Source organism: Symphalangus syndactylus, chromosome 6 (genome assembly GCF_028878055.3).
Source record: "Symphalangus syndactylus isolate Jambi chromosome 6, NHGRI_mSymSyn1-v2.1_pri, whole genome shotgun sequence".
Lineage (NCBI taxonomy): Eukaryota > Metazoa > Chordata > Mammalia > Primates > Hylobatidae > Symphalangus > Symphalangus syndactylus.
The window spans coordinates 75,402,436-75,423,430 of record NC_072428.2 but is presented as its reverse complement, the minus strand read 5'-3'; the positions used below and the strand labels follow the sequence as shown (position 1 = coordinate 75,423,430).

The 20,995-nt window shown below is 52.9% G+C and overlaps 2 protein-coding genes across 2 annotated transcripts; both read right to left on the bottom strand.

The window, feature by feature from the left end:
- Positions 1 to 2,151: 2,151 nt before the first annotated feature.
- On the bottom strand, positions 2,152 to 3,912 carry LOC129484082 (exonuclease GOR-like). The gene has a single exon (XM_055281499.1). It carries the CDS (start codon positions 3,895 to 3,897, stop codon positions 2,152 to 2,154), a length of 1,746 nt encoding a protein of 581 aa, XP_055137474.1. The 5' UTR covers positions 3,898 to 3,912.
- An 11,767-nt stretch (positions 3,913 to 15,679) lies between these two features.
- Positions 15,680 to 17,440, bottom strand: LOC129484080 (exonuclease GOR-like). The gene has a single exon (XM_055281497.1). The coding sequence runs from the start codon at positions 17,423 to 17,425 to the stop codon at positions 15,680 to 15,682; it is 1,746 nt and encodes a 581-aa protein (XP_055137472.1). The 5' UTR covers positions 17,426 to 17,440.
- Positions 17,441 to 20,995: the final 3,555 nt, after the last annotated feature.

The window sequence follows — 20,995 nt, the reverse complement described above, 5'->3', positions numbered from 1 at the left end:
AATACTATGAAGCCTCACAAATTAAAGAAATCGTATCATCTGCAACATGAATGAGTCTACAGGAGGTTACAGTGAGTGAAATAAAGCAAAGGCCAGGCACGGAGGCTCGTGACTGTAATCCCACCACTTTGGGAGTCCAAGGCAGGTGGAGCACTTCAGCCCAGGAGTTGCAGATCAAACTGGGCGACGTGGTGAAATCCCATCTCTACCAAAAAAAGACAAACATTAGACAGGTGTGGTGTTGGACGCCTTAGTCCTCGCTACTCAGGAGACTCAAGTGGGAAGATCTCTTGAACCCGGGAGGTGGAGGCCGTGGTGAGCCGTGTTGGCGTCACTGTACTCCAGCCTGCTTGACAGAGTGAGACCCTGTCTCCAAAAGTAAATAAATACATAATAAATTTTTAAAAAGCGAGCACAAAAATTCGAATAATGCGTGACCTGACTGATACGAGGAACGTTACATCGTTGAAATCGTAGCTGCAGAGAGCAGAAGGGTGTTTCCCCGAGGCAGGTGCCGGGGAGGGTGTGGGGAGATGTGAGTCAAATGATACCAAATTTCAGGCAGGAATATTTCTAGAGATCTACTGAGCGTCACGGCGACTACAGTGAATAACTATGTATTGCTTACTTGAAAATAGCTGTGGGAGTAGATTTTCAAAGTATTCTCATCACAATAAAATCAGGATGCGAGGAAACGAGTGTGTTAATTAGCTTGATTTGGTCATTCCACAATGTATACATATATGAAGCCTCACGTTGTACACCATAAATATATATAAATTTCACTGGTCTATTTAAAATGAAAACTTAAATACATTATAAAACTTAAATGATATAACATACAATAAAAAAGACTTGTATTTGTTAAATCTCCACAGAAGGAGTCTAAGTCATAAAGGAAAATAAACTTCGAGGAGTGGTAAAATCAATCAGAAACGTCCCATTTCATTGCTTCCCGAAACGTGTCTGACAGAGTGGACATCCTGCTGTTCACTAACTCCTTGTTCTGGAACAGTTAGTGTGTGTGTATGTATGGGTGTGTGGGCTTATACACACAAAGTAAATTAATGGTAATGAAAGCATTCTGATTCTCAGTTTAATTTAGTTATGTAGACAGACACACCCACCCCGCCCCCCAGACGCACATTTATCAAATCAGGCACTCCACCAAAACTAGCTACTTAGTGTGTCATCTCTCACTGCAGATTCAAAAGAGAAACGTGAATTTAGAGAGGCGTGATGGTTCCTTCTCTCCTGGAGCCCAGTTGGAAGTTGACTGACTGATTGGGACATTGTCGTTGGTTGGTCTGGGTGGAAGAAACCACTTGGACCCTTTATTGAACACCTACTGTGTGCCATCGTTTTAAGGCTGCCCGTGTGTTGCTTCGTTCATTCCTCACCATGACCTCCTGATCACACGCTGGAGATCAAAAACCAGAAGCGCGCAGAAGCTATTTGTCCAGTGTTCCAAAGCTACTAGGTGGTGGAATTTGAATGTGAACCCAGATGTGTAATTCTAGAGCCTAAGTGCTTCACCCACCTCCCTGTGGTGGCTCTACCGAAAAACAGCTAAGCGCGCATTGAGAAGCTGAGGACTTTCAGCTTTGCTTTTCAAGGATTTTTCTTTTCAATGTTGAAATTCATACCAAGATTGATTGGGCGCCTGCCAGGGGGGGTGGGGGAAAAATCGGGTGGGGGTGGGGAGGTTCAGAAAGCCCCACAGAAGGGGAAGATGCCCAGGACAGAAGACTGTCAGGAGGCTGTTGGGTCAGGGGGTTCGCCTTGTTCTCAGAAGCCGCGGAGGTTCAGGTGGGCTGGGGGAGGCGAGTGGTAGAAGGCCAGAGGTCTGGGAGGGACCGAGGGATGGGGCCAGGCGCGAGGGGCCGCGGCAGGGACTCGGGGGACTGGGAGTGGGGGCTCGGGCCTCGGGGAGCCCATTGGTGGAAGGACGGAGGTCCGGGAGGGGCAGAGGGATGGGGACAGGAGCGACGGCCCGCGGCAGGCACTCCGGGGGACTGGGAGTCGGGGGTCGGGGTTAGTCTCGGCTTTTGGCCCTGTCCTGCCGCCGGCTGCTCCCGTTTCTTTGGCTTTGCGGCGAGGTGGACAGGGTTAGCTCTCGGGATTGAGGGCGGTTTTGGAAGCGGCCTGGGGCTAAGGACAGGCCAGGGCGGCGGGAGAGGCGGACCGCTGGCATCGCTGGATCTGGGCGCGCTGTCGGACCTTCCACATCACCAGCTGCAGGCAGGCGTTTGCGTCCTCGCTGGAGTTGTGCCCGTCCTGGCTGTCCTGGATGATGTGTCCCAGGTAGTCGGCCGCGAGATTCCTGAGGGAGCGCTTGTAGGGGAAACCCAGGTAGTGCGGGAAGAGCACGGCCGTGTCCACCACGGTGCTGTGGATGAGCTTCAGGGCCAGCAGATCGCTCTCCAGGCTGTGCCCGATGAGGATGGTTTGGGCGCTGAAAAAGCTCAGCAGGATGGCTTGGACTTTGGGCAACGTGATGCTCGTGTTGGCGACGTCGGCCTCGGTCACTCCGGAGAACCTGGTGTTGTAGTCCACGATCTCGTTGTCGGGCTTGACGAAGGTGTCGTACACCACTCGCATGTCGGCGTCCACCACGGTGACGCGGGTCAGCTCCAGGCCGTGCGTGGTGTAGCACATCTCACAGTCCAAGGCGTAGATCCCTGGATAAGCGTCTGTGGAACACTCTTTCTCCAAGGTCTTCACGAAGCCATGGAGGCTGTCCTTGCGGCCGTCCCGCACGTGCTGCTTTGCCACCTGGCAGCCCACGGAGCCAGGAGCCGCTGCACAGCAGGTGTACTGGCTAACCCGGCCTCCAGCCACTTGGCTCGAGCGGACCCGCCCCCAGTGATAATAACACAACTGGTCGCGTACACAGCGGCCCGAGGAGGACACCAGGTACTCGGTGCCACAACGGCAGCAGACCCTGCAGGAGGAGTCGCCGGGCCCCTTCCCCTGGCCAGTGAAGAGGACGGCGCCTCCGGGCTGCTCGGGGTGCGGGAAGGGGTAGCCGTTCTCCTTGAGCTGGTCCTGGGTGAGCAGGAACTCCTGGAGGCGGCTGTACAGGGCGGCCCTGCTGAGGCCGGGCATGGAGCTGGGGGTCAGGCCCTTCAGCCTCTTGAGGGTGTTCAGGACCACGTTCAGGTACACGTTCTTGTTGGGGCTGCAGTCGTAGGCCGCCTTCTCCTCGTTCAGCGCCTTCTCCTCGGCCTCCTGCTTGGAGGCGCAGAACTTGAGACACTCTTTGGTGAACAGTTGGAGATAGCCTCGGCGGATGACGGTGGGGACTTGGCACCCCGAGCTTCGGAGGATAATGGGTTCCTTCAAACGCGCTAAGGATGGACGACGGACGATCCGCTTAGAGCTGATGGTGGTGGAGGTCTTGTCTGCCATCCCCGACCTGTTGCGCGTCTTCCGTGGCTGTCTGCCGACCTTGGAGCCATTGGAGCGTTGGCTTCCGCTGGCCACCCGGGTTCTCTTGGCATCTGTGGCACCGGTGGCCAAGCAAGGGCTGTGAAAGTGGGCGATCCTCTTCCTCTCCCTGGGGGCTGAGATGCGGACTGCGGAGGGTCTCTCTGCCAGCTTTGGGGCGGCTGGCAGGCAGCAGGCCGATCCCCGCTGCGCGGGGAAGCACCAAGCCTCTGTCACCATCTCGGGCCACGCAGGGGGCACAGCCGGACCCGTATTCTCGGGCTCCGTCTGGATCCCCACAGATGCTGAGGCCCGCTTGTGCATCTGGGGCACCCAGAGCCCGAAGCTCTGGGCAGGCTGATGAGAGGGCAGTGGGAATTCTGGAGCCTCGAGGGCCGCCTCCTCGGCCGCCTTCTTCGCTTCTGGATAGCCAGGTGGGAACCAGCAGGGAGCTGTGGCTCGCAACATCTCGCTGCCTTCGGGAGCACCTGCGTGGCTCTGCTCCTCTCCCAACTGGCGGCTTCAAGGAGTGCCGCCGCGGAGGCGCACCGCCTTTATATACGCACAGGGCTCTTCTGTGAGAGAGGGTGGGACTTGTCCTTCATTACGTTGCTACTTCCACCCAATCACACTGAACCTCATCTTCCACCAGACTCCAGCTTGCGGGGGGGCTCAGGGTCTGCTAATGGAAGCAACCCGAACTCCTGCTTGCTAACCTTGGAGCTAGCTTGCTTTTCCTGAGGTGATTAAGTGTCCCTGCTCAGCAGTACCATAATGGCTAGTGGAACTGAGCCACATAGCCGCACATTGAGTTTCAGGGAGGTTGCTCAACTTGCTCGGGCCCACACAGCACCCCCACGGAGCCGGGACTGGGCCAGCCGTCTGCTGCTGCCTGCTAGTGGGCAGGATGTGTCTGGGCTTGCCTTTCCCTGCTCTGTGCACTCCTCCACCGTGGGCAGCTTGAGGACAGGAAGCGGACCGCAACCACTTCTCTCCCAGGACGTGGGCAACGTTCAACACACGGGGTCTTCAAAAACTTCATAGAAAATGTACATGCTGAAAGTCTATGCATGGATTTCAATTTGTTTGCACTAAAATTAACTTGCACTAACTTGTTAGAACCTTCCTGAACTAGATCTAGACTGAGGCACTAAGAAGGATGAGACATCGGTTGAAAAGGACTCCCATCAGAGCAACATGAATTCCGCTAAAATTGCAGCAGGAACAAACATCAAATGTATGGTGAACTCGGGCGGAATAACAAAGAAGTCACTGAGGTTTTAGGAAAAGCTTGTAAGGACACTGCCCCAAAGGAATCAGCCGTTTACCAATGTATAGCTGGTTTTCAGAGGAGATGAGAAGATACGGAAGGTGAATCCTGCAGTGGCTACGAAAAGCAAATGCTGTGGAAACCATTGGGCACAGATCAGCTGTACTCACGAGCAGAGATTCAGTGGAACTTTTAAACAGGAGGGATCCCGATCCTGTCTAAAATGCAAACGAAAAATGCGAACATCAGCCGGGCATGATGGCGGGTGCCGATAATCCCCGCAACTCGGGATGCTGAGGTAGGGGAATGGAACCCAGGAGTCAGAGGTTGCAGTGAGCCGAGATGGCGCCACTGCACTCCAGCCTGGGGGGCAGAGCGAGACTCTGGAGCAGAAGAGGCCTTCTGGTTTGGAGAGTGTTCCGCTTTTCTGCTCTGGCTCCTCCCCATCTTTGCGGTTTTCCCTACCTTTGCTCATTGATGCTGGTGACCTGCCGATGGGGTTATGGAGTGTATGTCCTTTCTGCTGATGCTGATGCTATTCCTTTCTGTTTATCGGTTTTCCTTCTAAGAGTCAGGTCCCTCAGCTGCAGATCCGTTGGAGTTTGCTGGAGGTGCATTCCAGACCCTGTTTGCCTAGGTTGGTGGGAGTGTAAACTAGTTCAAACATGGTGGAAGACAGTGTGGCCATTCCTCAAGGATCTAGAAGTAGACATACCATTTGACCCAGCGACCCCGTTACCGGGTATACACCCGAAGGTTTAGAAATCATGCTAGGGTAAAGACACATGCACACGTACGTTTATGGCAGCACTATTCAGAATGCAATGACTTGGAACCCTACCCAATTGTCCATCGACGATGATAGACTGCATTAAGGCAATGTGGCCCATAAACACCAAGGATTTCTATGCAGCCACCAAAAAGGATAGGTTCATGTCCTTTGCAGGGACATGGGCGGAGCCGGAAACCATCATTCTGAGCAAACTGTCACAAGGACAGAAAACCAAACAGCCCGCGTTCTCACTCGCAGTTGAGAATTGAACAATGAGAACACTCGGTCACAGGGTGGGGAACGTTACACACTGGGGCCTGTCACGGGGTGGAGGGCGGGGTCAGGGATAGCATTGGGAGAAATACCGAACGTAAATGATGGGATGTTGGGTGCAGCAGGTCAGCATGGCACATGGATACCTATGGAAGAAGCGAGCTCTTTGGGCACACGCACCCTACAGCTTAAGATAGAATAAAATATTCTAGTGGGGAAATAACCTCTCTGTGTATTTGATTCAGGTTCTTTTGGGCAGTTTACTTAGACACACTATGCAAGCTTGAGATGCCTCAATACAAGGACACGAAGGTTTCCGTGACAATTGACATATATCAATACCTATTTCAAATACGTATTTTATCAATTCAATGCTGCCTCAAAATACCACACTTTTGTCAGAATTGGGAAGAGTGTTTCTGACCAAAGTAGTGATTTAAATAGTGCCTCACTTACATTTTCATTACATTTCTATGACCACTACAGATGTTTGACTTCTCTTGGGTGCTGTAAAACTATTCTCTTCTGAGTACATTGCTGATTTCCTGATGTTTACCTTATTGCCTGTTGAGGCCTGCAGCCCAACTAATTCGTCCGTCCAGTCTCCCATTACAGACCAGTGTGGCAAACTGAAACCACAATGAGGCCCAGGGCGCAGTGGCTCACACCTGTAAAGCCAGTACACTGGGAGGCCAAGCATGGCTGATCATTTGAGGTCAGGAGTTCAAGACCCGCCTGGCCAACGTGGTGGGACCCCGTCTGTACCAGAGACACAAAGTGAGCTGGGCATGGTAATTCTGCCTCTTTATCTCAGCCGAGGGAGGAGAATCACTTGAACCCGGGAGGCAGATTCTGCCTTTCTGATCTCAGCTGAGGTAGGAGACTCACTTGAACCTGGGAGACAGGGGATCTAGCGAGCCGATATCAAGCCAATGCACCCCAACCTGGGCGACAAGAGCGAAACGCTGTCTCAAAAGAGAGCAAAACAACAACACTAAAACAGTCCTATACACCCTATAGAATACTATGAAGCCTCACAAATTAAAGAAATCGTATCATCTGCAACATGAATGAGTCTACAGGAGGTTACAGTGAGTGAAATAAAGCAAAGGCCAGGCACGGAGGCTCGTGACTGTAATCCCACCACTTTGGGAGTCCAAGGCAGGTGGAGCACTTCAGCCCAGGAGTTGCAGATCAAACTGGGCGACGTGGTGAAATCCCATCTCTACCAAAAAAAAACAAACATTAGACAGGTGTGGTGTTGGACGCCTTAGTCCTCGCTACTCAGGAGACTCAAGTGGGAAGATCTCTTGAACCCGGGAGGTGGAGGCCGTGGTGAGCCGTGTTGGTGTCACTGTACTCCAGCCTGCTTGACAGAGTGAGACCCTGTCTCCAAAAGTAAATAAATACATAATAAATTTTTAAAAAGCGAGCACAAAAATTCGAATAATGCGTGACCTGACTGATACGAGGAACGTAACATCGTTGAAATCGTAGCTGCAGAGAGCAGAAGGGTGTTTCCCCGAGGCAGGTGCCGGGGAGGGTGTGGGGAGATGTGAGTCAAATGATACCAAATTTCAGGCAGGAATATTTCTAGAGATCTACTGAGCGTCACGGCGACTACAGTGAATAACTATGTATTGCTTACTTGAAAATAGCTGTGGGAGTAGATTTTCAAAGTATTCTCATCACAATAAAATCAGGATGCGAGGAAACGAGTGTGTTAATTAGCTTGATTTGGTCATTCCACAATGTATACATATATGAAGCCTCACGTTGTACACCATAAATATATATAAATTTCACTGGTCTATTTAAAATGAAAACTTAAATACATTATAAAACTTAAATGATATAACATACAATAAAAAAGACTTGTATTTGTTAAATCTCCACAGAAGGAGTCTAAGTCATAAAGGAAAATAAACTTCGAGGAGTGGTAAAATCAATCAGAAACGTCCCATTTCATTGCTTCCCGAAACGTGTCTGACAGAGTGGACATCCTGCTGTTCACTAACTCCTTGTTCTGGAACAGTTAGTGTGTGTGTATGTATGGGTGTGTGGGCTTATACACACAAAGTAAATTAATGGTAATGAAAGCATTCTGATTCTCAGTTTAATTTAGTTATGTAGACAGACACACCCACCCCGCCCCCCAGACGCACATTTATCAAATCAGGCACTCCACCAAAACTAGCTACTTAGTGTGTCATCTCTCACTGCAGATTCAAAAGAGAAACGTGAATTTAGAGAGGCGTGATGGTTCCTTCTCTCCTGGAGCCCAGTTGGAAGTTGACTGACTGATTGGGACATTGTCGTTGGTTGGTCTGGGTGGAAGAAACCACTTGGACCCTTTATTGAACACCTACTGTGTGCCATCGTTTTAAGGCTGCCCGTGTGTTGCTTCGTTCATTCCTCACCATGACCTCCTGATCACACGCTGGAGATCAAAAACCAGAAGCGCGCAGAAGCTATTTGTCCAGTGTTCCAAAGCTACTAGGTGGTGGAATTTGAATGTGAACCCAGATGTGTAATTCTAGAGCCTAAGTGCTTCACCCACCTCCCTGTGGTGGCTCTACCGAAAAACAGCTAAGCGCGCATTGAGAAGCTGAGGACTTTCAGCTTTGCTTTTCAAGGATTTTTCTTTTCAATGTTGAAATTCATACCAAGATTGATTGGGCGCCTGCCAGGGGGGGTGGGGGAAAAATCGGGTGGGGGTGGGGAGGTTCAGAAAGCCCCACAGAAGGGGAAGATGCCCAGGACAGAAGACTGTCAGGAGGCTGTTGGGTCAGGGGGTTCGCCTTGTTCTCAGAAGCCGCGGAGGTTCAGGTGGGCTGGGGGAGGCGAGTGGTAGAAGGCCAGAGGTCTGGGAGGGACCGAGGGATGGGGCCAGGCGCGAGGGGCCGCGGCAGGGACTCGGGGGACTGGGAGTGGGGGCTCGGGCCTCGGGGAGCCCATTGGTGGAAGGACGGAGGTCCGGGAGGGGCAGAGGGATGGGGACAGGAGCGACGGCCCGCGGCAGGCACTCCGGGGGACTGGGAGTCGGGGGTCGGGGTTAGTCTCGGCTTTTGGCCCTGTCCTGCCGCCGGCTGCTCCCGTTTCTTTGGCTTTGCGGCGAGGTGGACAGGGTTAGCTCTCGGGATTGAGGGCGGTTTTGGAAGCGGCCTGGGGCTAAGGACAGGCCAGGGCGGCGGGAGAGGCGGACCGCTGGCATCGCTGGATCTGGGCGCGCTGTCGGACCTTCCACATCACCAGCTGCAGGCAGGCGTTTGCGTCCTCGCTGGAGTTGTGCCCGTCCTGGCTGTCCTGGATGATGTGTCCCAGGTAGTCGGCCGCGAGATTCCTGAGGGAGCGCTTGTAGGGGAAACCCAGGTAGTGCGGGAAGAGCACGGCCGTGTCCACCACGGTGCTGTGGATGAGCTTCAGGGCCAGCAGATCGCTCTCCAGGCTGTGCCCGATGAGGATGGTTTGGGCGCTGAAAAAGCTCAGCAGGATGGCTTGGACTTTGGGCAACGTGATGCTCGTGTTGGCGACGTCGGCCTCGGTCACTCCGGAGAACCTGGTGTTGTAGTCCACGATCTCGTTGTCGGGCTTGACGAAGGTGTCGTACACCACTCGCATGTCGGCGTCCACCACGGTGACGCGGGTCAGCTCCAGGCCGTGCGTGGTGTAGCACATCTCACAGTCCAAGGCGTAGATCCCTGGATAAGCGTCTGTGGAACACTCTTTCTCCAAGGTCTTCACGAAGCCATGGAGGCTGTCCTTGCGGCCGTCCCGCACGTGCTGCTTTGCCACCTGGCAGCCCACGGAGCCAGGAGCCGCTGCACAGCAGGTGTACTGGCTAACCCGGCCTCCAGCCACTTGGCTCGAGAGGACCCGCCCCCAGTGATAATAACACAACTGGTCGCGTACACAGCGGCCCGAGGAGGACACCAGGTACTCGGTGCCACAACGGCAGCAGACCCTGCAGGAGGAGTCGCCGGGCCCCTTCCCCTGGCCAGTGAAGAGGACGGCGCCTCCGGGCTGCTCGGGGTGCGGGAAGGGGTAGCCGTTCTCCTTGAGCTGGTCCTGGGTGAGCAGGAACTCCTGGAGGCGGCTGTACAGGGCGGCCCTGCTGAGGCCGGGCATGGAGCTGGGGGTCAGGCCCTTCAGCCTCTTGAGGGTGTTCAGGACCACGTTCAGGTACACGTTCTTGTTGGGGCTGCAGTCGTAGGCCGCCTTCTCCTCGTTCAGCGCCTTCTCCTCGGCCTCCTGCTTGGAGGCGCAGAACTTGAGACACTCTTTGGTGAACAGTTGGAGATAGCCTCGGCGGATGACGGTGGGGACTTGGCACCCCGAGCTTCGGAGGATAATGGGTTCCTTCAAACGCGCTAAGGATGGACGACGGACGATCCGCTTAGAGCTGATGGTGGTGGAGGACTTGTCTGCCATCCCCGACCTGTTGCGCGTCTTCCGTGGCTGTCTGCCGACCTTGGAGCCATTGGAGCGTTGGCTTCCGCTGGCCACCCGGGTTCTCTTGGCATCTGTGGCACCGGTGGCCAAGCAAGGGCTGTGAAAGTGGGCGATCCTCTTCCTCTCCCTGGGGGCTGAGATGCGGACTGCGGAGGGTCTCTCTGCCAGCTTTGGGGCGGCTGGCAGGCAGCAGGTCGATCCCCGCTGCGCGGGGAAGCACCAAGCCTCCGTCACCATCTCGGGCCACGCAGGGGGCACAGCCGGACCCGTATTCTCGGGCTCCGTCTGGATCCCCACAGATGCTGAGGCCCGCTTGTACATCTGGGGCACCCAGAGCCCGAAGCTCTGGGCAGGCTGATGAGAGGGCAGTGGGAATTCTGGAGCCTCGAGGGCCGCCTCCTCGGCCGCCTTCTTCGCTTCTGGATAGCCAGGTGGGAACCAGCAGGGAGCTGTGGCTCGCAACATCTCGCTGCCTTCGGGAGCACCTGCGTGGCTCTGCTCCTCTCCCAACTGGCGGCTTCAAGGAGTGCCGCCGCGGAGGCGCACCGCCTTTATATACGCACAGGGCTCTTCTGTGAGAGAGGGTGGGACTTGTCCTTCATTACGTTGCTACTTCCACCCAATCACACTGAACCTCATCTTCCACCAGACTCCAGCTTGCGGGGGGGCTCAGGGTCTGCTAATGGAAGCAACCCGAACTCCTGCTTGCTAACCTTGGAGCTAGCTTGCTTTTCCTGAGGTGATTAAGTGTCCCTGCTCAGCAGTACCATAATGGCTAGTGGAACTGAGCCACATAGCCGCACATTGAGTTTCAGGGAGGTTGCTCAACTTGCTCGGGCCCACACAGCACCCCCACGGAGCCGGGACTGGGCCAGCCGTCTGCTGCTGCCTGCTAGTGGGCAGGATGTGTCTGGGCTTGCCTTTCCCTGCTCTGTGCACTCCTCCACCGTGGGCAGCTTGAGGACAGGAAGCGGACCGCAACCACTTCTCTCCCAGGACGTGGGCAACGTTCAACACACGGGGTCTTCAAAAACTTCATAGAAAATGTACATGCTGAAAGTCTATGCATGGATTTCAATTTGTTTGCACTAAAATTAACTTGCACTAACTTGTTAGAACCTTCCTGAACTAGATCTAGACTGAGGCACTAAGAAGGATGAGACATCGGTTGAAAAGGACTCCCATCAGAGCAACATGAATTCCGCTAAAATTGCAGCAGGAACAAACATCAAATGTATGGTGAACTCGGGCGGAATAACAAAGAAGTCACTGAGGTTTTAGGAAAAGCTTGTAAGGACACTGCCCCAAAGGAATCAGCCGTTTACCAATGTATAGCTGGTTTTCAGAGGAGATGAGAAGATACGGAAGGTGAATCCTGCAGTGGCTACGAAAAGCAAATGCTGTGGAAACCATTGGGCACAGATCAGCTGTACTCACGAGCAGAGATTCAGTGGAACTTTTAAACAGGAGGGATCCCGATCCTGTCTAAAATGCAAACGAAAAATGCGAACATCAGCCGGGCATGATGGCGGGTGCCGATAATCCCCGCAACTCGGGATGCTGAGGTAGGGGAATGGAACCCAGGAGTCAGAGGTTGCAGTGAGCCGAGATGGCGCCACTGCACTCCAGCCTGGGGGGCAGAGCGAGACTCTGGAGCAGAAGAGGCCTTCTGGTTTGGAGAGTGTTCCGCTTTTCTGCTCTGGCTCCTCCCCATCTTTGCGGTTTTCCCTACCTTTGCTCATTGATGCTGGTGACCTGCCGATGGGGTTATGGAGTGTATGTCCTTTCTGCTGATGCTGATGCTATTCCTTTCTGTTTATCGGTTTTCCTTCTAAGAGTCAGGTCCCTCAGCTGCAGATCCGTTGGAGTTTGCTGGAGGTGCATTCCAGACCCTGTTTGCCTAGGTTGGTGGGAGTGTAAACTAGTTCAAACATGGTGGAAGACAGTGTGGCCATTCCTCAAGGATCTAGAAGTAGACATACCATTTGACCCAGCGACCCCGTTACCGGGTATACACCCGAAGGTTTAGAAATCATGCTAGGGTAAAGACACATGCACACGTACGTTTATGGCAGCACTATTCAGAATGCAATGACTTGGAACCCTACCCAATTGTCCATCGACGATGATAGACTGCATTAAGGCAATGTGGCCCATAAACACCAAGGATTTCTATGCAGCCACCAAAAAGGATAGGTTCATGTCCTTTGCAGGGACATGGGCGGAGCCGGAAACCATCATTCTGAGCAAACTGTCACAAGGACAGAAAACCAAACAGCCCGCGTTCTCACTCGCAGTTGAGAATTGAACAATGAGAACACTCGGTCACAGGGTGGGGAACGTTACACACTGGGGCCTGTCACGGGGTGGAGGGCGGGGTCAGGGATAGCATTGGGAGAAATACCGAACGTAAATGATGGGATGTTGGGTGCAGCAGGTCAGCATGGCACATGGATACCTATGGAAGAAGCGAGCTCTTTGGGCACACGCACCCTACAGCTTAAGATAGAATAAAATATTCTAGTGGGGAAATAACCTCTCTGTGTATTTGATTCAGGTTCTTTTGGGCAGTTTACTTAGACACACTATGCAAGCTTGAGATGCCTCAATACAAGGACACGAAGGTTTCCGTGACAATTGACATATATCAATACCTATTTCAAATACGTATTTTATCAATTCAATGCTGCCTCAAAATACCACACTTTTGTCAGAATTGGGAAGAGTGTTTCTGACCAAAGTAGTGATTTAAATAGTGCCTCACTTACATTTTCATTACATTTCTATGACCACTACAGATGTTTGACTTCTCTTGGGTGCTGTAAAACTATTCTCTTCTGAGTACATTGCTGATTTCCTGATGTTTACCTTATTGCCTGTTGAGGCCTGCAGCCCAACTAATTCGTCCGTCCAGTCTCCCATTACAGACCAGTGTGGCAAACTGAAACCACAATGAGGCCCAGGGCGCAGTGGCTCACACCTGTAAAGCCAGTACACTGGGAGGCCAAGCATGGCTGATCATTTGAGGTCAGGAGTTCAAGACCCGCCTGGCCAACGTGGTGGGACCCCGTCTGTACCAGAGACACAAAGTGAGCTGGGCATGGTAATTCTGCCTCTTTATCTCAGCCGAGGGAGGAGAATCACTTGAACCCGGGAGGCAGATTCTGCCTTTCTGATCTCAGCTGAGGTAGGAGACTCACTTGAACCTGGGAGACAGGGGATCTAGCGAGCCGATATCAAGCCAATGCACCCCAACCTGGGCGACAAGAGCGAAACGCTGTCTCAAAAGAGAGCAAAACAACAACACTAAAACAGTCCTATACACCCTATAGAATACTATGAAGCCTCACAAATTAAAGAAATCGTATCATCTGCAACATGAATGAGTCTACAGGAGGTTACAGTGAGTGAAATAAAGCAAAGGCCAGGCACGGAGGCTCGTGACTGTAATCCCACCACTTTGGGAGTCCAAGGCAGGTGGAGCACTTCAGCCCAGGAGTTGCAGATCAAACTGGGCGACGTGGTGAAATCCCATCTCTACCAAAAAAAAACAAACATTAGACAGGTGTGGTGTTGGACGCCTTAGTCCTCGCTACTCAGGAGACTCAAGTGGGAAGATCTCTTGAACCCGGGAGGTGGAGGCCGTGGTGAGCCGTGTTGGTGTCACTGTACTCCAGCCTGCTTGACAGAGTGAGACCCTGTCTCCAAAAGTAAATAAATACATAATAAATTTTTAAAAAGCGAGCACAAAAATTCGAATAATGCGTGACCTGACTGATACGAGGAACGTAACATCGTTGAAATCGTAGCTGCAGAGAGCAGAAGGGTGTTTCCCCGAGGCAGGTGCCGGGGAGGGTGTGGGGAGATGTGAGTCAAATGATACCAAATTTCAGGCAGGAATATTTCTAGAGATCTACTGAGCGTCACGGCGACTACAGTGAATAACTATGTATTGCTTACTTGAAAATAGCTGTGGGAGTAGATTTTCAAAGTATTCTCATCACAATAAAATCAGGATGCGAGGAAACGAGTGTGTTAATTAGCTTGATTTGGTCATTCCACAATGTATACATATATGAAGCCTCACGTTGTACACCATAAATATATATAAATTTCACTGGTCTATTTAAAATGAAAACTTAAATACATTATAAAACTTAAATGATATAACATACAATAAAAAAGACTTGTATTTGTTAAATCTCCACAGAAGGAGTCTAAGTCATAAAGGAAAATAAACTTCGAGGAGTGGTAAAATCAATCAGAAACGTCCCATTTCATTGCTTCCCGAAACGTGTCTGACAGAGTGGACATCCTGCTGTTCACTAACTCCTTGTTCTGGAACAGTTAGTGTGTGTGTATGTATGGGTGTGTGGGCTTATACACACAAAGTAAATTAATGGTAATGAAAGCATTCTGATTCTCAGTTTAATTTAGTTATGTAGACAGACACACCCACCCCGCCCCCCAGACGCACATTTATCAAATCAGGCACTCCACCAAAACTAGCTACTTAGTGTGTCATCTCTCACTGCAGATTCAAAAGAGAAACGTGAATTTAGAGAGGCGTGATGGTTCCTTCTCTCCTGGAGCCCAGTTGGAAGTTGACTGACTGATTGGGACATTGTCGTTGGTTGGTCTGGGTGGAAGAAACCACTTGGACCCTTTATTGAACACCTACTGTGTGCCATCGTTTTAAGGCTGCCCGTGTGTTGCTTCGTTCATTCCTCACCATGACCTCCTGATCACACGCTGGAGATCAAAAACCAGAAGCGCGCAGAAGCTATTTGTCCAGTGTTCCAAAGCTACTAGGTGGTGGAATTTGAATGTGAACCCAGATGTGTAATTCTAGAGCCTAAGTGCTTCACCCACCTCCCTGTGGTGGCTCTACCGAAAAACAGCTAAGCGCGCATTGAGAAGCTGAGGACTTTCAGCTTTGCTTTTCAAGGATTTTTCTTTTCAATGTTGAAATTCATACCAAGATTGATTGGGCGCCTGCCAGGGGGGGTGGGGGAAAAATCGGGTGGGGGTGGGGAGGTTCAGAAAGCCCCACAGAAGGGGAAGATGCCCAGGACAGAAGACTGTCAGGAGGCTGTTGGGTCAGGGGGTTCGCCTTGTTCTCAGAAGCCGCGGAGGTTCAGGTGGGCTGGGGGAGGCGAGTGGTAGAAGGCCAGAGGTCTGGGAGGGACCGAGGGATGGGGCCAGGCGCGAGGGGCCGCGGCAGGGACTCGGGGGACTGGGAGTGGGGGCTCGGGCCTCGGGGAGCCCATTGGTGGAAGGACGGAGGTCCGGGAGGGGCAGAGGGATGGGGACAGGAGCGACGGCCCGCGGCAGGCACTCCGGGGGACTGGGAGTCGGGGGTCGGGGTTAGTCTCGGCTTTTGGCCCTGTCCTGCCGCCGGCTGCTCCCGTTTCTTTGGCTTTGCGGCGAGGTGGACAGGGTTAGCTCTCGGGATTGAGGGCGGTTTTGGAAGCGGCCTGGGGCTAAGGACAGGCCAGGGCGGCGGGAGAGGCGGACCGCTGGCATCGCTGGATCTGGGCGCGCTGTCGGACCTTCCACATCACCAGCTGCAGGCAGGCGTTTGCGTCCTCGCTGGAGTTGTGCCCGTCCTGGCTGTCCTGGATGATGTGTCCCAGGTAGTCGGCCGCGAGATTCCTGAGGGAGCGCTTGTAGGGGAAACCCAGGTAGTGCGGGAAGAGCACGGCCGTGTCCACCACGGTGCTGTGGATGAGCTTCAGGGCCAGCAGATCGCTCTCCAGGCTGTGCCCGATGAGGATGGTTTGGGCGCTGAAAAAGCTCAGCAGGATGGCTTGGACTTTGGGCAACGTGATGCTCGTGTTGGCGACGTCGGCCTCGGTCACTCCGGAGAACCTGGTGTTGTAGTCCACGATCTCGTTGTCGGGCTTGACGAAGGTGTCGTACACCACTCGCATGTCGGCGTCCACCACGGTGACGCGGGTCAGCTCCAGGCCGTGCGTGGTGTAGCACATCTCACAGTCCAAGGCGTAGATCCCTGGATAAGCGTCTGTGGAACACTCTTTCTCCAAGGTCTTCACGAAGCCATGGAGGCTGTCCTTGCGGCCGTCCCGCACGTGCTGCTTTGCCACCTGGCAGCCCACGGAGCCAGGAGCCGCTGCACAGCAGGTGTACTGGCTAACCCGGCCTCCAGCCACTTGGCTCGAGCGGACCCGCCCCCAGTGATAATAACACAACTGGTCGCGTACACAGCGGCCCGAGGAGGACACCAGGTACTCGGTGCCACAACGGCAGCAGACCCTGCAGGAGGAGTCGCCGGGCCCCTTCCCCTGGCCAGTGAAGAGGACGGCGCCTCCGGGCTGCTCGGGGTGCGGGAAGGGGTAGCCGTTCTCCTTGAGCTGGTCCTGGGTGAGCAGGAACTCCTGGAGGCGGCTGTACAGGGCGGCCCTGCTGAGGCCGGGCATGGAGCTGGGGGTCAGGCCCTTCAGCCTCTTGAGGGTGTTCAGGACCACGTTCAGGTACACGTTCTTGTTGGGGCTGCAGTCGTAGGCCGCCTTCTCCTCGTTCAGCGCCTTCTCCTCGGCCTCCTGCTTGGAGGCGCAGAACTTGAGACACTCTTTGGTGAACAGTTGGAGATAGCCTCGGCGGATGACGGTGGGGACTTGGCACCCCGAGCTTCGGAGGATAATGGGTTCCTTCAAACGCGCTAAGGATGGACGACGGACGATCCGCTTAGAGCTGATGGTGGTGGAGGTCTTGTCTGCCATCCCCGACCTGTTGCGCGTCTTCCGTGGCTGTCTGCCGACCTTGGAGCCATTGGAGCGTTGGCTTCCGCTGGCCACCCGGGTTCTCTTGGCATCTGTGGCACCGGTGGCCAAGCAAGGGCTGTGAAAGTGGGCGATCCTCTTCCTCTCCCTGGGGGCTGAGATGCGGACTGCGGAGGGTCTCTCTGCCAGCTTTGGGGCGGCTGGCAGGCAGCAGGCCGATCCCCGCTGCGCGGGGAAGCACCAAGCCTCCGTCACCATCTCGGGCCACGCAGGGGGCACAGCCGGACCCGTATTCTCGGGCTCCGTCTGGATCCCCACAGATGCTGAGGCCCGCTTGTGCATCTGGGGCACCCAGAGCCCGAAGCTCTGGGCAGGCTGATGAGAGGGCAGTGGGAATTCTGGAGCCTCGAGGGCCGCCTCCTCGGCCGCCTTCTTCGCTTCTGGATAGCCAGGTGGGAACCAGCAGGGAGCTGTGGCTCGCAACATCTCGCTGCCTTCGGGAGCACCTGCGTGGCTCTGCTCCTCTCCCAACTGGCGGCTTCAAGGAGTGCCGCCGCGGAGGCGCACCGCCTTTATATACGCACAGGGCTCTTCTGTGAGAGAGGGTGGGACTTGTCCTTCATTACGTTGCTACTTCCACCCAATCACACTGAACCTCATCTTCCACCAGACTCCAGCTTGCGGGGGGGCTCAGGGTCTGCTAATGGAAGCAACCCGAACTCCTGCTTGCTAACCTTGGAGCTAGCTTGCTTTTCCTGAGGTGATTAAGTGTCCCTGCTCAGCAGTACCATAATGGCTAGTGGAACTGAGCCACATAGCCGCACATTGAGTTTCAGGGAGGTTGCTCAACTTGCTCGGGCCCACACAGCACCCCCACGGAGCCGGGACTGGGCCAGCCGTCTGCTGCTGCCTGCTAGTGGGCAGGATGTGTCTGGGCTTGCCTTTCCCTGCTCTGTGCACTCCTCCACCGTGGGCAGCTTGAGGACAGGAAGCGGACCGCAACCACTTCTCTCCCAGGACGTGGGCAACGTTCAACACACGGGGTCTTCAAAAACTTCATAGAAAATGTACATGCTGAAAGTCTATGCATGGATTTCAATTTGTTTGCACTAAAATTAACTTGCACTAACTTGTTAGAACCTTCCTGAACTAGATCTAGACTGAGGCACTAAGAAGGATGAGACATCGGTTGAAAAGGACTCCCATCAGAGCAACATGAATTCCGCTAAAATTGCAGCAGGAACAAACATCAAATGTATGGTGAACTCGGGCGGAATAACAAAGAAGTCACTGAGGTTTTAGGAAAAGCTTGTAAGGACACTGCCCCAAAGGAATCAGCCGTTTACCAATGTATAGCTGGTTTTCAGAGGAGATGAGAAGATACGGAAGGTGAATCCTGCAGTGGCTACGAAAAGCAAATGCTGTGGAAACCATTGGGCACAGATCAGCTGTACTCACGAGCAGAGATTCAGTGGAACTTTTAAACAGGAGGGATCCCGATCCTGTCTAAAATGCAAACGAAAAATGCGAACATCAGCCGGGCATGATGGCGGGTGCCGATAATCCCCGCAACTCGGGATGCTGAGGTAGGGGAATGGAACCCAGGAGTCAGAGGTTGCAGTGAGCCGAGATGGCGCCACTGCACTCCAGCCTGGGGGGCAGAGCGAGACTCTGGAGCAGAAGAGGCCTTCTGGTTTGGAGAGTGTTCCGCTTTTCTGCTCTGGCTCCTCCCCATCTTTGCGGTTTTCCCTACCTTTGCTCATTGATGCTGGTGACCTGCCGATGGGGTTATGGAGTGTATGTCCTTTCTGCTGATGCTGATGCTATTCCTTTCTGTTTATCGGTTTTCCTTCTAAGAGTCAGGTCCCTCAGCTGCAGATCCGTTGGAGTTTGCTGGAGGTGCATTCCAGACCCTGTTTGCCTAGGTTGGTGGGAGTGTAAACTAGTTCAAACATGGTGGAAGACAGTGTGGCCATTCCTCAAGGATCTAGAAGTAGACATACCATTTGACCCAGCGACCCCGTTACCGGGTATACACCCGAAGGTTTAGAAATCATGCTAGGGTAAAGACACATGCACACGTACGTTTATGGCAGCACTATTCAGAATGCAATGACTTGGAACCCTACCCAATTGTCCATCGACGATGATAGACTGCATTAAGGCAATGTGGCCCATAAACACCAAGGATTTCTATGCAGCCACCAAAAAGGATAGGTTCATGTCCTTTGCAGGGACATGGGCGGAGCCGGAAACCATCATTCTGAGCAAACTGTCACAAGGACAGAAAACCAAACAGCCCGCGTTCTCACTCGCAGTTGAGAATTGAACAATGAGAACACTCGGTCACAGGGTGGGGAACGTTACACACTGGGGCCTGTCACGGGGTGGAGGGCGGGGTCAGGGATAGCATTGGGAGAAATACCGAACGTAAATGATGGGATGTTGGGTGCAGCAGGTCAGCATGGCACATGGATACCTATGGAAGAAGCGAGCTCTTTGGGCACACGCACCCTACAGCTTAAGATAGAATAAAATATTCTAGTGGGGAAATAACCTCTCTGTGTATTTGATTCAGGTTCTTTTGGGCAGTTTACTTAGACACACTATGCAAGCTTGAGATGCCTCAATACAAGGACACGAAGGTTTCCGTGACAATTGACATATATCAATACCTATTTCAAATACGTATTTTATCAATTCAATGCTGCCTCAAAATACCACACTTTTGTCAGAATTGGGAAGAGTGTTTCTGACCAAAGTAGTGATTTAAATAGTGCCTCACTTACATTTTCATTACATTTCTATGACCACTACAGATGTTTGACTTCTCTTGGGTGCTGTAAAACTATTCTCTTCTGAGTACATTGCTGATTTCCTGATGTTTACCTTATTGCCTGTTGAGGCCTGCAGCCCAACTAATTCGTCCGTCCAGTCTCCCATTACAGACCAGTGTGGCAAACTGAAACCACAATGAGGCCCAGGGCGCAGTGGCTCACACCTGTAAAGCCAGTACACTGGGAGGCCAAGCATGGCTGATCATTTGAGGTCAGGAGTTCAAGACCCGCCTGGCCAACGTGGTGGGACCCCGTCTGTACCAGAGACACAAAGTGAGCTGGGCATGGTAATTCTGCCTCTTTATCTCAGCCGAGGGAGGAGAATCACTTGAACCCGGGAGGCAGATTCTGCCTTTCTGATCTCAGCTGAGGTAGGAGACTCACTTGAACCTGGGAGACAGGGGATCTAGCGAGCCGATATCAAGCCAATGCACCCCAACCTGGGCGACAAGAGCGAAACGCTGTCTCAAAAGAGAGCAAAACAACAACACTAAAACAGTCCTATACACCCTATAGAATACTATGAAGCCTCACAAATTAAAGAAATCGTATCATCTGCAACATGAATGAGTCTACAGGAGGTTACAGTGAGTGAAATAAAGCAAAGGCCAGGCACGGAGGCTCGTGACTGTAATCCCACCACTTTGGGAGTCCAAGGCAGGTGGAGCACTTCAGCCCAGGAGTTGCAGATCAAACTGGGCGACGTGGTGAAATCCCATCTCTACCAAAAAAAAACAAACATTAGACAGGTGTGGTGTTGGACGCCTTAGTCCTCGCTACTCAGGAGACTCAAGTGGGAAGATCTCTTGAACCCGGGAGGTGGAGGCCGTGGTGAGCCGTGTTGGTGTCACTGTACTCCAGCCTGCTTGACAGAGTGAGACCCTGTCTCCAAAAGTAAATAAATACATAATAAATTTTTAAAAAGCGAGCACAAAAATTCGAATAATGCGTGACCTGACTGATACGAGGAACGTAACATCGTTGAAATCGTAGCTGCAGAGAGCAGAAGGGTGTTTCCCCGAGGCAGGTGCCGGGGAGGGTGTGGGGAGATGTGAGTCAAATGATACCAAATTTCAGGCAGGAATATTTCTAGAGATCTACTGAGCGTCACGGCGACTACAGTGAATAACTATGTATTGCTTACTTGAAAATAGCTGTGGGAGTAGATTTTCAAAGTATTCTCATCACAATAAAATCAGGATGCGAGGAAACGAGTGTG